Genomic DNA, 18505 nt, shown 5'->3' with positions numbered 1-18505 from the left:
AAACTGGTTTGGTAGCTGAAATACAAACCTGAAGTTCTGATAATTTGTGAACATCAGATATTTCTAAATTACTTTTCATAACAACAGACAGGGTGTTAGTACTGCTTTTTTTGGCTAAATTCCAACACCCATAATTTCATTTGCATGTTCAAATGACACTCTGTTTTCAACGGCTTAATTTATCCTTTAGTTCTTGTCCCAACCTGTTGCATTGCACTGTGAAGGCCATTAGTATCTTTCTCTGCAGAGACAGTCAAAAATAAGTCCACCTAAAATTTGTATTTGACTTTGACAAGTTTGTAATCAGCTTTGCAGTTGCCAATGGCAAGAGTCTGACCCATCTGTGCTCTAGGGGAGAAATCTAATGCCACTGAAATTCACAGTTAATTTGAATGCCACTGAAGTTGATGGCAACTTCTATTATCTTTAAGAATACCCACGTATCATCATTCAGTATATCCTGTCTTCACTTTCATGAAAGTACCAAAAAATTACTGTCCCAAGACATTATAGAAAACAACTACCCATCAGATATCCATATATCAGATATATCAGATATCCATATACCTTAAAATCATATCTCTATATATATTTATCATATATTTACCTACCATATATATCAAATATCCATGTGTCCAGACATATAATCCAGTGCACAGAATAAAGACAATATATTTAAACTGGTTTTTTTCCAAGTTCAGATGACATACGTCACCAGCCGAAAAACTCATTTCCTTAATTTTCTCTTTTAAGTTCATCTCTCACTTTGCCACAGCCTTCTCCCCAGTGAAAAAATTGGATAAAAGAGGATCACAAAATGTGGTTTATCACTTGTGAGAAACCAGAAAGGATGTAGTCCTATTCCTCCAATCTCAGTTCGGGGGTGTACATAAAAAATTTTATTCTCCAGGTTCACTGCATGTTTCTAGTACTGCATTATTTCTATGTTTTCTGTAGTGCAAAGGGCTATTTTATATAAACTATTCTCAGACAACAGCTTCCCTCCTCTTAGAGTCTCTGCACTTATCCTCTTTCTCCATAAGTGCTAAGATTAATATTTTCCCTGAGTATCTTTGCTGTTAAAAATATGGAGTATTTCTCATAATTAGAAACTGGCCTCACATTAGCATGTAGTACTGCTTGTAGTCATGCTCCCTGTAGCTTTTTCATCCTAATTTTTTCCCAACTACTCCTAAAAAGAGATGTATAAAAATTTTAATTTGTATGTTATCCTGCTGATCTCCATATAGGCTGAGGTTTTTTCATTGCTAAAATAGAATATTAAAAAACAGGGGAGATGCTAAGCAAATGGACACGCAATAATAGGGATAAAGAGCGAGTCAGGAAGTAATCTGAAAGTAAACTCAATGTAGTGGGGGAAGGTAAAAAAGAGTCAGATAAACATTAACAGATTTGACAAAAATCCATAAACTGAACGTACTTACCAAATACAAAATGGAAATAGAGTGTAACACAATATCCAGAATTTTAAACCCCTGACAGAGACGGCCAAAACAGGATTTTTATGTTCAAAGACACATGCAATCCACATTTATGCAAAGCAGATTTCAAAGCAGTGTCACATCACTCCACTGCTGTCTTCAAAACAAAAACAAAAACTTGGAAATGATAAACTGAATCCATGATTACCGTCTGTAACTTCCAAGTAGGCTTTTGTTATGATACTTCCTGCAACATTTAAAGTCTGGCAGATATAGTACCCAACATCAGATCTCTGGACATTGGTGATAGTGAGGTCTCCTGTCTGGGAAACTGAAAATCGGCTGGATGACTGAGGGGGCTGGTATGAGAAAAGCAGATTCTGCAAGACGTACAGGAAAGAAAACGGGGAGGGGGAGAAAGGGTTAAACAAATTCAAACATCAGTAATCTTAACTTTAATATATCGAAACAAATCAATCTTTTTACGTTATACAGCAAACTTGCTGCTCTTCCTGTCTTAAGCACGTCTATACCACAATGTGGTATTCTATAGGATCTTTTGTGATAAAATAGGTGCAGATACGCACACATAATTGTGTAAGATTTTTGGGAATGGTCTAACATCCTCTATGGTTAATGCCAGACATTGCACAAAGTGAAGATGTGATATGTACAGATACCACAACGGTGCAAGCAACTGCGGTGAACCTCAGTAATTTGCTTTTATGTTCTTTTTTAGAACTTGCTCCAGGGCATTCGATTTCTTTCATTTAAATGCAGATGTTGGTTTACTTATCTGTATTTTAACATTTGCCTTTCTAAGAATGGAGAAGTTTCTAAGAAAAAAAGAGATACTGAGCTTAGTTCACAGAATTTTTGGAGTTGGAAGGGACCTACAAAATCATTGAGTCCAACTCTTTAGTGAATGGTCTGTATGGGGACTGAACCCACAACCTTGGCATTATAAGCACCATGTTCTCACTGATGCTCTTTAGCTCTTGTTAATCGTAGTGTTTGTGTTTTATGAAAAGTCTTATGATACAGGAGTAAATCCTATGCCTATTTAGATAGTTTTGGTATGAAGTACATAGTATTTACCAACACTGGTCAAAAATCAAAATGGCAATCAAAATAATATAAGTCCTTTACATCAAATACTGAATCCAAATGTCTATTGCTGGCTGAAAAATTTGTGAATGGGAATACTTAGAGGTTACAGAGGCTATTTTTTAACTCTCTTTCTTGTTTAATTACATTTTGCATTTCCAAAAATCATCCAAAGGAATGGGAAACAACATCCTCTACTTCAGTATTGGCAAACCCTGTTTGCTGACCTCCTCTTTCAGTTCCTTCAATCATCACAAGTGGTCATTACTCAGTAGAGTCAAAAATGAGCCAAAAAAATTGATGTTCTAGACAACACTTGGTAAAATAAGAAAATAAATAAACAAGATCCAGCTAATGCAAAAATATAAGAATAATATTCTGGTATACTTATACCATTGAAGATTATCATTTGAATTTGGTTTGCAGTCTAGTTGTACTTAGGTATTCAGACAGAAATGTTGCAAATGGAGTAAAGAAGCCAATCTCTAAGCGTTCTCAATTTCTCTGACCTATTGTTTTGTAACACAAAGAACCCTGTCATATGCTATTGCACCATTCATTCCTTCATTCACAGGAAAACCAGAATCCCATATTCCTTCTTTCCTTCCAATAAAGAATACTTTGTGCCACATCCCTCCTTCAAAAGATGACTCTGAAAGAAAACTGTGATTCTCTTGCTGTGCTATATTGTGTTTCACCCACTGGCTTTCAAGATCCTTTACAAAGAGGCTGGAAATAATTTTCCCTCCCATTCAAATAAGGAACCTGGGAGAAAAAGTGACCTATTCAGGTATGGTCCGTCAATCAACTGATGGAGTGGGAAAGTAGATTTCCTCAGCCCATAACTAGAGTCCTACCCATGCAGTGATGCAGATCAATACAGCAAAAGGGTTAGTTTGCCAGACACTCAAAAACACATGGCAAACTAACTGCTGCACCATAAATCCAGAGAGAAACTTTCTGAAAATCTGGGAGTTTCCAACAAACTTTAGCATAACTCATCTCCACCTCCATCTCTTAAAAGTTCTCCCTGTTAGATGAAGTAGATTATCACAGCAGTGAAACATGGAATGTTTCTAGCTGATTTACAGATTTATTTTTTTACACTCATGGAGAAAATGGGAGACAGCAAAACATAGACATCCCTCCTTGTAGGGCTGACATCACATAGCAAGCACGTGACTTAGAAGTAAAAAATAAATATCCAGCAACTCCAAGCTCCAAACCTGTTTTCTACACCTTTAAAAGAATAAATAAAATCATCTCAGGAAGAAGAAGGGAGAGAAAGGCTGTTTTACCTGACTTCCCTCTCTCCGCCAAAAGATGGCTGGCTGAGGGTTCCCAGTTGCTTCACACTGGAAAGTCACCGTTCTCCCCAGTGCAGCTACCTGATCTCGAGGCTTTACAACAAACTGTGGAGGCTCTGAAAGGAAAGCACCGAAAAAACCAAAAAATAAATCACACTGCTATCAACCGATTCAAAAGAATAATCAGCCTACTGACTTTAAGTGGTGTAAACCAGAAAAGTTTCTTTAATAAGGAGAGGCAGCACAAAGACACGTCAGTCTCTAATGGCCTTGGCATCGCTCAGATAATTTTTTTAGTGTCTGGATCTCCCAATTAAAACTGTGCGACACGTGGTTTTACTGCTGACCGTGTGTACAAGGAAATAAATCCCACCAACTTGATGAGACAACTTGCAGAGCAACAGTCACCAATACAAACAAATCTGTTACAATTTGGTTTTTAAAGGACGAATAGGGCTGCAAGTCATAATGGAGAAACCCTTGAGGGACGACTGGCCCAGGGAACACACTTTGTTAAGGACTGCAAGAAACACTGTTGAGTAACTACAAAGTCAGGTTTACATGTACAAAACTCATCATCTTTGATTTAGGAAAACTGAGGAGAGAAAAAGCCCTTAATTGCTTATATAAGAGACTTCTGATGTAGTCGTGGACTCAAAAAAACTTAAAAGCCCAAGAAATACCATTTGACAAATTATAACCACTTAAAATCTTCAGTTCAAACACTGAAAAGGAATGAATTTAAAGGAACAGCAGAGCTAAATGTCTTCCTCATTTACATAGGCAAGAGCATGTTCAAACAAAATATATATGCAAATGAAGGCAAATTTGAAACATCTGCTCAGCCTAACGTTATAAATACTGCCAGTATCGTTCAAACTGTTTGACTTGTACAGACTTCAACAACCCCTTCATCCAGTGGTAAACAGAATGTCAAAAAATCATGTCAGTCACATTAAAAAAAAAAATCAGCATAGATGACAGCATTAGATATCTTGGTGGTGGCTAGCACAGAAAAAATATCTAGTGTGTTTTATATGCTGTTAACTCTTATTTCTTAAAAAATGTGCATTCAATGAAAGCCCATTTACTTATTCATTTCCAATTTCTTCTGATCATCTGTCCAAAACTAATTATGCTCTCCTTCTTCTTTGGACTGAGATTAAAGGGGATGTTTTGTATCTGACTTCAATAACTCGAACACTTTTTGGTGTTTTCTTTTTTTTTTCCTTCCTAAGATTTATGTATTTACAAGATTTTTCATTAGAAACAGTGTAATATATATAATTCAAAGACATGCTTTATAATAATGAGTTTTACAAATATCAAGCTATTGTGGCTTTATCTAGAATAAATTCAACAACACTCAAGTACTTTCTAAAAAAAAAAAAATCACTTTCAGTGTTCCTGTGGGCCAAGATTTGCATTTATCTGTTCCCCACGCCTTGTGTTTCTCCTCCCTAGTGAGTTCACATCAGAATATACTCTTCCTATTACCCTCCATCTTTCAGAGGAATTTTTAAAGCATAACATACTATTATGTACCTTTGGATGCAAATGCTACCTTCCCTAGCATTTCCTTAGATAAGAAACTATGCAAAGTGAAGGTAAGATTGACCTACAGTAATTAGCAGACTTCAAAACATTTAGCTCTGAAATGTTCAAGCAGTACCTTGGAAGAAGATGTGGGAACACTCTGACATAACAGCAGGTTTCATTTAGAACAGAAGGTGAACTGGTTGGGGGTTTGCCACAGGGTTGTAAGGCATGATGGGGAAAATGGAGATGAGGGTGAAGCACCTTTGTTATTCTCTTACATTCTAATAATGAGAATAAATTTAGCATCTAGCTGAATTCAGGGCTTGGTTGGTTCTATACTAGACTGTGACACAATGTCACACAAAATGGGACTGAGGTTCCTAAATCCTGTGGTAGTGCAGAGGATTTATAAGGTTTTAGATTTTGTTGAACTTGAGGATGGATACAGCTATAAAGAGATATTTTTTCTGACCATTGGAGAAACAGCTGAATGGTTGTGTTTGTAGATGACTGTTCAGGGACTACTGAACACAAAAAAGAAGGGAGAATTTAGTCTTACAGGCAAGCATGGTAGAATTTATAAAATGTAAATATGCACATGTTTCTTTAGATATTATTCTAAGTATGTATTTGTATGGATATTATTCTAAATATATATGCATATTACTCAGATGTGTATTATTCTAAATCTATTCCCATTAAGGTAAATAATAAAAGTCTTATTAGCTTCAATGTCAGAAGAATTGAAGCAGGGTTAAGTGAAACTGTTATTAAATTCCATTCAACATTAACTGTACTGGAAGCATTTTCACTGTCTCTTTTTTTTAATGCCAGTTTGATTTCACACCTTGGGTCACACACATGTGGTATGTAATGATAAGACTGTAAAAGATGCCAAAATAATAATCCATGTAAAGACAGAACAACTTTTATCCTTGAGACCTCTAAAGCAAACATAATTTTTTATAGCACATTTTGAAGTTCAACTAATGCAGTCACCGAAGAAAGAAGACATCAGGATTTGACTCATTTACATCACATAAAAACAGACAGAAAGTTTGCAACCCATTACCTTTCTCTTTGCCATTAAGTTACCCATACTTCATGCAGAATTTATTCTGTTCGATGTGTCTTGTCAATAACAAGTAAAAGATGGGAGCTGACTGGTTGAAGGACATGGAAGGGGATGGATGGGAAGGGGAGGAGAAGTTCCCGTCACAGTGATACGATGACTAGAAGATGGCCAATAAAATTTCAACTTACCAGACACAACTAAAAGCAAAAACAAAACAAAAAGAAAACATGGAATAAATAAAATTGAATAGACATGAAACAAAGCAAAGAATAAAGCAAAACTAAAAAGAAAAAAAAAAAGGAAAAAAAAAAAGATCCTTGGTAAGGACCGAAGAGAACACATATATATATTCTGATATATGAAAAATAAGTTTAAAATGTTAAACCACATATTTTTAATTTCTTTTTAAGCAGCAGTCTTTCAAATACTGAAAGCAGGTGGTAGAGGAAAATGGGTAACAGACTGAAATAATGATCAGGCAGTCTGGGTTCTGCTCCAAGCCTTTCTAATGAACTGTTGTGTAACCCAGAGTAAATTTTTTTTTTTACCTTATCATTATTCCTCTGCATCAAGAGCTTTCCATGGTAAAATAACTTAAAATCTCTAGTAAATATTACTCTGAAATGTTGCTGAAATGGAACAGTGACATTTACACCCTTTCTAAAGCATCCAAACATTTACAAATGGAATATTTTTTTCTGAAGCTACTAGCAATTACAAAAGAAAGTTTATTAAAAAATTAATAATATGCTAAGGCATTTAGCCCACACACGAATCTCTTTAGTACAGGACTGCTGTGTCAAGGTCATAATGCTTGCTATTAAATGTAAATTAAAAGTAAACCACAATTAAAATTAATTTGAAAAGATTCTTAACTCTTTTTTTTGCCCCTCAAACCTCAATTTCATTAAAATATTCAAAACCAGACATTTATTGCAAAATATTAGATTTTCCAATGGAAATGGTCAGCGGTTAATTATCAAACATTAAATTATCCTTCAACCATAGCTGAAAATTTTCATAAACTTCGAAATGGCACAGATCCTGGCAGGCTAACTTTGCTTGTAAAAGAAAGGCATGTTAGAAAGCATTCCAACCACATATCACTGATTGAAAGAACAGATTGAAAATAAAAACCTAAAAATAATGCATTTTGAAAATATACACAGCTACTGACCAATAAAAAAAAAGTTACTCAAAAAAGGGTAGTTGGTGTAAGATAATTACAGCACAAGTCCAAAAATACATAATTTTTTAAATGCACATTAAAAATAGTGAGCCCTTCTGCACTTTGGTGTTCTTTATGTTGAAAGTAAAACAACTGTTGTTCAGCAAGGGTAACGGTACACTGTCGTATCAAGTAGCTAAGCACCCTCAATACAGCATCCTCTGATAAACACATGGAGGAAACCAATAATAATCAAATTTGCCAACATTCACTAGGCATGAGGAATAGTGGCTTCCTGTTGAATGAATAGAGGGGACTCCAGGTGTATTATGAAAACGAATCGGAAACAGAATATGATATAATATTGGAATTTGGAACATGTTGAAGCCAAGAAGCTGCAACTCAATGTGCCAAAACCAGATCAAAGAGATTTGAGTTTTATGATATTAGAGACCTTTTTTTTTTTTTTTTAAGGAAATGATCCCAAACAGAGGAAGTTGAAATTACCATTTTTCAAACATTTGAGTTTCAGTTTTAAGGCACTATTCCGGATGTGCACTAGGTTTCTCTAGGTGTGTGGGTTCAGTATTTCTCAAAAGGAACATCAGCGTGCATTACTCTGCTCAAACTATCTGCAAGTCTGTGATTTGTAAGAGAAGTGGCCAAAAAATTATACACATGAATTCCTGAGAGAAACATGCTCTTCTCCAAGATTCAGCTCCTAGCTGCTCTTGTTTGTGTGTAAGCATATTACCCAGTAACAGTTCCTTTTTAACTGAAAAGCTCTTTACTAAACTTGCAGTTACAGTCTGACCTGCTCTGGAATTATAAATGCTTCTCCACAAAACACAACTCATATTCTACATGAAGCAGCCTGATAAGAGACTTAATGGGATGCAATTCTTGCATGGAGGAAGTAACTCTAAATTACCAATTTTCCATTAGTTGAGTAGTGCCAAGAAGAGAAAAGTTCAGCCTTCTTGGTAGCAGTGCAGAGCTGCTCAAGTCCTCTACTGAAAACTCACCTGAAAACCTCTAACAGACAGAAATCTGTCTTGGTTGCTCAATTACATTTCCACAAATTAAATTAACTTCTAAGTGCTGAATTTCCACTTCTCTTTTCACTAGACATTTCTTACTGTAGGTCAAAAGTAACCCTGTCAAACGAATATATTTTTTTGCCCACCTGTAAAAACAGAGGGGATACTGATACATGAAAATAAATCCCTGTAGAAACAGGGCATCGCATTGGTTGCAAATCTGTGGAAAGGGCAAAGGGTGAAGTTTCATAGAAAAATTTAAACAATTCTGTCACAGGGATATCATGTGGTTTAAAAGAACAACAATAATAGCAACATCTACAACAAAGACCACATTCTTAGTCTGATTTGCAGTCTACTGATATCTAAGGTTACTAAAACAGAGAAGAGGTTTTCCTCTATTATGGCATATTTTATTTGACAGCACTTTCAATTATAAAGTAAATTAATTTTCCCTGTGTTAATCATGGCTTTTCACATGGCAATTAGGAGGAATAACCTGTTTGTAAAGACAGGAAGTTAGCATGTAAAACCACAACTACCAAAGGAATAATATTTTTGCCTTTTGTATAACTTCCTTGACATGTGGGCTTTTTAGGGAAGATGTGTCCAGTCACTGAACAAAAAACCAAAAGAAAAGTGGTTTCCAGACTAGTGATGTGATCTTTTAATGCCTTATTCTTACCAGCAATCCTATCAACCTCACTGGGACTATTGGTATCATTAAATGCACTCACAGGAGTAGGAATTTGCAGTTTTAGGACTTAAACTACAGACCAGTATAGTTGCCAGATGTTAATGGAGTAACTATTTTTTTTTGTATTTGACAGATGTAGTATTGTAGGTTCATATGAGAATCAGGTGGGAAGTAACCTCAGAGGTCTCTAGTCCAACCTCCTGCTCAAGCAGGGTCAGCTACAAGGTCAGCCAAGGTTTGACCAAGTCAGGCCTTGAAAAACTTCAAGGAATAAGAACGCACAGACTCTCTGGCAACCAGCTCCACCACTTGGCTGTACACCCAGTGAGAAAATTCCTCAACACATCCAGCCTTGATCTCCCTTGTTTCAACTTAAATCAATTGTCTCTTGTCCTCCCACTATGCACTGCTGCGATGAGCTTAGGTTTGTAAATGCTGATCTAGGGTTTGCCTGTAACTCATTGGTTTCCTCATATTTAGAATAAAATATTACAGCGTCGTGTCTATTTCTTAGTCTCATATTTGACAAGTTATAAACTTTAAGTATCCTATTCTTGAAAGCTGTGGTAGTACCTATTTATCCCGAAGAGAGTAGAATTATAGACATTTTCATTCATTTAGACTAAGGCGGCGCTTTTGAGATCTTGAGATCCAAGGTGGTACTTAATTATCAAACAGTATTTTGTTCTGCATATTAAATACTCATTAATTATTGGTCTGACTAGTACTATTTAGGAATACCTTCCAGGTGCTCAGAAGATATTCTGTTATTTAACTGACACAAATTGAATACTTTCATTTTAAGCTCAGTGTGTTTCACTTTTGATTTTTTAAATAAAAATCTTCATGTCTTCAAGGAGTGCTTGACACTCCTAGAGGCAACAATAAAAGAAGCAAGAAAGTACAACTCTACACCAGAGAAATGAAACAATCCCAATCTTCAGGCCAATAATAACATACAACAGTCAAGCTCATGTACAATCCTTAGCTTCTGTACAAATCTTTGGCCATTATGACTCATCTAGGAAATGGCAGTCACAATAAAATTTAGATTCCTTTCAATTAATTCTGTGATCTGTTAATCCCAGTTCAAGTGAAAACTATCAGAGGTTGAATGTGCCTACAGAAACAAACTGGTAGGAGAAGGGACACAATTCAGAGTGGGAAGCAGGCATTTTCGAGGGGATTGGGCAGATACAGAATGGACAGTGAGAGAGGAGAAACTCCAGAGCAGGGATAGTACAGAGATAGCTGCATTATCTGTCATGGAGCATTGCAGTTCTACAGAGGGGCTGAAACTCAGCTGTTTATCATCTTGGGATGAAAGGAATGGGTGAGAAACCCACTGTTTATAATCTCTGTCTGAAATGAGCGGGCACAGTAAATTTGGGTACTAGAGTTACAGGCAGAGGAAATGTGAGAGTCTCAGTATGTTTAACAACGCGGTCAAGCTCAGATTGCTCATGCCTTAAAAAAAAAAAATAAATTCTGAACAATTTCACTTTCCAAATCTTTCCCTAATTCCAAACAAAAAGTGAGCAAAAAGCTGCCAGTGTCTTCTGTTCAAAAATACGTTTAACTGTTAATCCTGTTAAATTCTGAGATCTAATTAACTACTTTTTACGAAGTATCTGAATGAGGACCATTGAATGCCTCTGGCAACATGACTACCAGGTATTTATGTTGCTGTTTTGCAAAAACTATTATTAAGGGAGATAGTTTAAGACAATGTGCCATGTTCCATTTCCTATCCAGTGATTTGTAGGCTATTTGTTCTTATCAAAGCAATCTGAAACACTCAGTGTCCTCGATACGCACATCTCTCTGCAGTCATTTGTGGGAAGTATCACTTTCTACAGAGAAATAAACAAAGGCCTGAATCTCTTATTCTGAAAAAATATAAATGCTGCCATTCAGCTGCCTCCTGGCTTCAGCCAGTGAAAAATACGGGAAAATAACACCAGGTACATCACAAAAGAGTCAGGGTGTATCACTTTTCATCCTCACTGGTCTCTCTATTTTCAGCTGTCACTTCTTGAGGTCTAAATGCATATAAATAATTCATACTTTCCCCAATTTTCTGATAAAATCCACATTGATGTAGGACCAGGCTGGGACACCCTTACTCACCATGAATGCCTTCACAGTGCATGGTCCCAGAGCACCAAGTGTGACACAGTGCAGCACAAACTTCTGAGGAAAGGTCCAGGAGTCTGGCGCCAAACATGTCACAGTCATGCAAGTTGAGGTAAAATGTTTACATGAGATTTTTGATGTTTCAAATCAAAAGTGATGACTTGTAATTCCAAACCCCCACCAAGGGAGCGATTGTGGTTTATTATATTTACGATGACTGGAAAAATTCTGTTTTAGATTGCTGTTGATGTGTCAGATAAGCACTTCTTAGGTTTAAAGGGACAAGTGACTACAATAACTTCAAATGTACCAAACCCAAGAAGATAAAAATCTAAGTGATTGGAAAAGAAAGAGAGTAATTGTCTTCTATAATGGTACTGTAAGAGAATGAAATTAAGACAGAAAGCAGTTGACTTATTAGTTGGAAAAATAGTTTTGATGGTAAGATCACCTTTAGAAAACCCAGAAACCCATTACAACATTTCAGGCTCATGCACAAAAAAGTTAATAAGGGAAAAACCTCAGTATCAATGAGATGCTGTTTTTCTCACTAGACTTCTCAATGATTTTTTTAAAAGAATTGTATTTATTTATTTTTGTTTACAATTGATTCACACTCCCTCTTCTGTCTGAACACTGAAAACTTGTCAGGTTGTCCTGGTTTCGGCTGTGATAGTGTTAATTTTCTTCTTAGTAGCCGGTGCAGGCCTGAGTTTTGGATTCAGTATGAGAATAATGTTGATAACACACTGATGTTTTGGCTGTTGCTAAGCAGGGCTTACCCTAAGTCAAGGACTTCTCAGTGTCTCATGCTCTGCCAGTAAGGAGGTTCATGAGAATCTGGGAGGGAACATAACCTGAACTGGCCAAAGGGATATTCTGTACTATAGAACATCACATCTAATATATAAACTGGAAGGAGTTGGCTGGGAACTGCTGATTGCTGACAGGTTGGCCATCAGTCAGTGAACAATTGTATTGTGCATCACTTATTATTTCTCTCTCTCTCTCTTTCATAAAAGTTATTATTATTATTATCATTAGTATTATTAGTAGGAATATATTTTACTTTGTTTCAATTATTAAAGTGTTCTTCTCTCAATCCACAAATTTTGGTGGGTTTTCTTGGTGGTGGGTTGTTTAGGGGGTTGGGTTTTTTTTTTGAGGGGAGGAGGGTATTTTTTCCCGATTCTTCTGCCTGTCCCACTTGGGGGGGAAGGTGTGGAGGGAGCAAGTGAGGGGCTGTGTGGTACTTAGCGTCTGGCTGGGGTTAAACCACGACACGTGCTGGGCAGTAACTTAGAAACAGGCTGGCTGAGGACTACACCCTATGCAAACAGTGCCACTCTTGGGGACCAGCAGGCTGCCAGCTGCACTCCTCCCTGTGCACTTATCCATCTGCACTGCAATCAGCAGGAACAAGACAGCTGCAGTCTGGAAACCTGGTAGTCACATCACCCTGACGCTGACTCTGACCATGACTCATTCTCAGCACATGGCACATGCCTGGCTGGCTGGATTTAGCTTATGCCTCTTGACTTGAAACCCAGGGAAAAAGGGCAGGCGCCTGTGTGTACTCAGGAGGGCTCGTGTACTCCAGAAGAAAGTGGTCTGACAGGGGAAAAAAGGCAAGTATCGCTCCTTGGTGCTGACAGTACAAATAAAACCTTGAAAATACAAGTGCATCTGGAGCTGCTACACATACCAGGGAGAGAGACAGGCGAGGATGTGGCTTTAGAACACCTACCTAAACACACACAGCATGGCAGCTCAACATCACCAACTCCAGAAACAATTTTAGAGATGAGCCTAATGTGCCACGCATTCAAAATCAAGGATTCTCCCTCCTGCAGGAAGCGGAAAGGCTTCTGTTCCCAGCTCTGCAGCCGGAGCCACAAGCAATTTGTTTCAACAGCTTGTTGGTTTCGTTACTGGCATTAAAATGTTACTAAGCTTCTTTTCTCTCTTCGGTGGCTTAAACTCCATCCTCTGCTGCTAAACTGCACAAGATTTGTGCATTAACAAAATGCCCTGCTTGGGTGATATTCTTGTTTCAAGAGCAATCAAACAGCATCAACTCCTTTTGGATTTCCGGCCATTTTGAGATTTAGTTTAAGCTGAGATGTGTTTCCCTCCAAAACTCTGATGGGGCTGAGCAATAAAATCTGGCTCTATCTCAGCTCTGTATCAGCCATGGAACTATATTATTTTAAAGTCTGATTCACAGCAGGATAACAAATCTTCCCTTCAGAACACTTAAAAAGTCAAGGTGAAAAGGGCTACACAAGTGTGTGTGTGTTTGCCTATGCGTGTGGGGGAGGAACCTACTGCAAAAATTCGTGGGAAGAGAACAGTGTGTGAAATGTACTCACATGAGGTATTTTTGATTTGCAACTGATTTTGCTGATACTAGCTACAAAATAAGTAGTTTATAATCTCTCCTCCTGCAGGAGTCAATGAAGATTTCTAAGATAAAAATGTGGAAATAGACTTTGCAATATGATTTTAAAAGGTAGCACTTTTCAGGTTAATACATGTAGTATGCAGTTTAAAATGCGTATAAATCCTGTAGTCATTGCCTTGAGGTGACAAGACTATGGAAGGTTGAAGACAGAGAGAGGGAGAGAGGGATTTAAGATCTTCCAAAAGTTCCTCTCCTAGTCTCCCTGACCCCTTCCTTGCTCTGAATCTCCTAAACCATGCTATAAACCAAACATAATTTAGAAAGCATACTTATGACAAGTCTAATTCCATCTATTTAAAAACTAGAGTAACGCAGTAAACTGTGAAGTTGTTTCCCAGGATTCTCTTTTCAGAAAAGAGTTGTCTTCCCCTGTGTTTTACTGATGTAATTTTAGGCACTACTGCAATCTCAGTAGTCGTGGCTACAAATATTTATACTAAAGCCTTTTAAAAGAGTGAAAAAAAGCTGAATTTTAAATAAGCTGTGCAGAAGTACAAAAAGATTATGAGAGCTGGATACTATTCGAAGAAATCTTAGGAGCTTCCTACTAAATTTTTTGACTTCCAGTTAAAGATAGTATAGCTGAAAAGGAAACGGAGTGGGATTTTTTTCCCAGCTGTTTATGATAGCACAGATTACTTCTTGGAAAGAAGAACCTGAAATCCATAGCAACCTTCTTATAACAAGTTAAAGCTATTTGTGAAAAGTGGCCAAAGCCTCATGATCAATGGAAACCAAGCACACACTAAAAATGGAAGGACAATAAATCTCTACAGTGCAGTAAGTTGTGATCATTAAAAAATGTTATTTTGGGCATGCAATACTCAGGGAGGAATACTCTCGACTGAAACAGATACTATTTCAAAAGAAATCTGGATTTCTTCTCACAGGGATGCCATACCCCCCACATAGACAACCTAAGTCTACACTGATACCTGAACTTACTCTTTCATAATGGCCACAGGAAGGTAACTGTGACATATTAACAAATTTTAACTTCAGGTAGCAAAAAAAATACAAAACATTAAAACTTGTGCACGACAGACTAGTAAAGATGTTTTGCAGTTCAGTGTTTAGTTAGGTTATAGTCTTCGGGGAAAAAATCTGGAAAGTTCTGAGCACCGAGGAACTCCAAAGGAAGAAGTACAGAAAAGGCCATCAGACCTTGCTGGACCAAAGCAGAACTCTCAGGTGACTTTTTCCTCTGTACTGAGACCCAAGCCTCAATGTGCTACCTTAATTGTGTCAAAAGGAACAGCTGCTGCCTAATTTGTGGAGGTGCAAGTCCTAAGTGGGCTCTCATAGGCCACTGAAAGATGAAGAGAACAGAATCCCCCTCACTGCTGGGTTTAGAGAGCACAGAGCATTTATGAGAACAAGACAAGCAACCTTCCAGACAGCTTTGTGTTTCTGTCTCAGTCCTGTCGTCCTAGTCTGTACAGAAAGGGGAAAAAAACATCACCCTAAACTTTGGGAATTAACGTGTGGTCATAGGGACAAGAGGAGCACGCAGATACCTCTTGAAGAAAATACTGTGACCATATTTGATATTTAGCAGTTTAACCCGAAGAAGCCATTATTTTCCTGCACTGAAAGATGCTGATACTGAGCCTAGGAGGCGATTTAGTTCACATACAAAGACTGCAAGATACTTTATTACCAGTTCTTGAGTGTTATTCAGCACCTAACAATAAAGCATTTTAGTGTTCAAACAAAACACAATTCATAGTAACAAATGGTACTCCAAACAGCTTATCAAAACAATGTTTGAATGCACTGTTATTGTAAGTCAGCATTTTTAAATTTGTTTTCTTAAGAGCAATTCAGAGATGGCTGATTTTACTGATGCATGTATACTAACAAAAGTAAGAGAATGTACTACAATCACTGTACAGTCTTTATTAAAATTACTTCCAGGCTATAAACAAGGCAAAAATAAAGTGTGTATTGCCTTTTTATGGATGTTTAACATATTTAATAAAGCCTATGTTTATTTCAGAATGAATCTATAGCAGAAGTATTGTTCATTGAACAACCAATTAAAATTACTATTCCTTGAGCTCTATTTATTCATAAAACCAAAAATCTGCAAACTCAACAACTTGTAGTAAAATTCCATTTTGTCTGTTCCAAAGACAGAATTATTGAAATGTTATCTTTATAACAGCAGTCACACAGTAAAGTCTGCAGCAGTGGAACCTGATACAAAACCAATTGTTTTTTCCCTAGCCATGGGATTTAGGAAATTTCAGGCATTAGGAAAAAGACTTCAGATTTTGTTTGCTGCTTTTTAATTGAGTGCTGAAGTATGCTACACAAATCTACTTGCCTCAGTTCTCTTCAGCAAGTGATTAAAATGTAGAATTTTTAAGAACTTTACAGTAAACAAATCCCTTTCAGCACGAGAAAGCCTCTAAGTTCAACTTATTTTTGTAGAAACATTTCTCAAAATTATTTGGACTCCTTCTGTTCTACTTGCTCAGCAACATCTGTCTCAAATTCTTGTTTCAAAGTATCAAACTGAAGGAAGGAATCTCAACATTTTTTATGTGTTGTTTTCCTGTAAGCTATTGCTGTCACTGTTGTGAGACTCTATGTAAAAAGAAAAGCAACCTCCATTTCAAAACATTGAAACCATGGAGGCAGTTATTTATTAAAATATTTCACATCAATTCAAAGCAACTATAATTTTTGTAAAAAAATATTTCGCTGAAATATTTACTTATTTTTCTTTTATCTGTATTTTAGAAATGCTTCAGGAATCTTAGTGCTCATCCCTTGCATCAGTAGGACAAAAACCTGCAGGGCACTAATTTCTGAAGAAGAGAGTCTTCCCAGTTCCTTCTGACTAACATCTAAGATTTCTATTCTTTCAGCAGAAATAGGTGGCAGTCAAACTCCTCAGTTCCTTGATAGAAATCTGAAGCACTGTCACAGTTTACAGCAGTCATTAAGGGGGAAATGGGCTCTTCAAGCTACACAAATCACAAGAGATAGTCTCCTTCATTCATCCTGCCAAAAGTTTATAAATTAAAAAATCCTCAAGTTCATTGGACAGTCACTATTCTTCCTTCCTCTCTTATGGCACTGAAGACACAATGTGGTTTAAAATTAGTTCTTCCAAAAGGAGAAGTACTGACTTAAAGAGTGACCATGTAGACAAGTTCAGATTTTAATCCAAATCCTAGTTTTAAAATTCCAGTGGTTAAATTCCCACATGATGCTGTGAGGCGTTTGCTGCAACGCATAGTAACCACCCTATACCTCAACAGCATTTCTGTAATCCCATCAAATTCTGAATTTTGTCTTTGTTGTTTAATGTAGATAGTTCAGACTATAAACCAATTACATTTACAGCCAGTTTATAATGTGTACCAGCGGCCTGACACAGTGGAAACATTTCTGTGGTATCAGACAGATGAAAGAACAAATCCTATTCCTTTTTATTCTGGGTGGTATTCTCAGCCCTTCCCAGAAGCCTTATCAACTAGATGTCTCTTACTGCATGCCTTGAAGCTACTTTACACAAAGAGGAGGTGAAAGGAGGAGGAAATTCCAGACCTGAAGCATGTGCCACCTTTTCAGATTAAAATTCCTTGTCACTTGACTAGTACAGCAAAATCACAGCCAGAAGTCACTTATCAAAAGTTCTGCTCACTATCTACCTTGCAGACAAGCTCTCTTAATCCTAAAATTAAAGACACCATAATCTAAAAAGGCTTGGTATTCAAGATCACCACTGTAAAATATGGATTGGCCAGTGTAATTTCCACAGGAATTCTTCTTCTTTCCTGCCAAACTGATAACACTGAATGTGTTTAGTGCCTTTGAATGGTAAAAATTTACATTTTAGAGTTCAATCGGTGCTGCTGTAGGTTTAGATGTATATTAGGCAGGGTACTGTAACAAGTACTGCACACTCCTCCAGAGTCACTACTTGAACAAGGAGAGTTAAGAAGAACTCAAAGGTTGTTGTTCATGACCAACCTGCTGGTGGCTGACCCACAGACATCAACAGCCACAGTGTTGGTGATTCTTGGGAAATCCTCAAGTCAACTGACCTCCTTGACCTGTTTCTCTTAACTCCTGCTGACAAGTATCTACCCTGTCACTGCTACAGTGGTTCCTGGCCAACTGCATAGAAGGACTTCCACTGGAGCCGTAACTTACACTTGTTGCAGAGAGTACAGCTTGTTTCACCATAAATCATAAACTTATTATAAAACTAACTGCTAAAAAAGCCTAATTAAGTACTGCAAATCAGAGCAAAGCAAATGGAAGCAGGTGAAAATATATAAAACCTTTGGTTCTTAGATTTGCCTAAAAGCATTTTCATGGTTAAACGTGGAATTTGCACCCTTAAAGAAGCCCTACTTCTATTTGCACTAATAGTAAAACTAATTCTCTTTCAGAACCAAAGTTCTGAGGTATGCATTTTTGGTAATTTTTGGTAATTTTGGTAAATTTGGTAATTTTGGTAATTTTTTGTCTTAGGAACATTGTCTTCAATTATATATGTAATAATGAAAT

At 37.0% G+C, this 18505-nt stretch overlaps 1 protein-coding gene across 7 annotated transcripts in view; it reads right to left on the bottom strand.

The window, feature by feature from the left end:
• Positions 1-18505, bottom strand: part of ROBO1 (roundabout guidance receptor 1) — a 713456-nt gene that overhangs the window by 58380 nt on the left and 636571 nt on the right. For 6 of the 7 annotated variants that reach the window (XM_027692614.1, XM_027692617.1, XM_027692616.1 and 3 more), the window contains 3 exons: positions 6659-6667; positions 3848-3972; positions 1651-1822 (listed from right to left, as the gene is read on the bottom strand). In XM_027692614.1, the coding sequence (XP_027548415.1) occupies positions 1651-1822; positions 3848-3972; positions 6659-6667 (306 nt within the window). The remainder of the gene's footprint in view (positions 1-1650; positions 1823-3847; positions 3973-6658; positions 6668-18505) is intronic. The other variant, XM_027692615.1, reaches the window with a different exon arrangement.

This window comes from Neopelma chrysocephalum, unplaced genomic scaffold, assembly GCF_003984885.1.
Source record: "Neopelma chrysocephalum unplaced genomic scaffold, ASM398488v2 Primary Assembly neopelma1_87, whole genome shotgun sequence".
NCBI classification, from domain to species: domain Eukaryota; kingdom Metazoa; phylum Chordata; class Aves; order Passeriformes; family Pipridae; genus Neopelma; species Neopelma chrysocephalum.
This window is presented reverse-complemented; position numbering and strand designations above follow the sequence as displayed.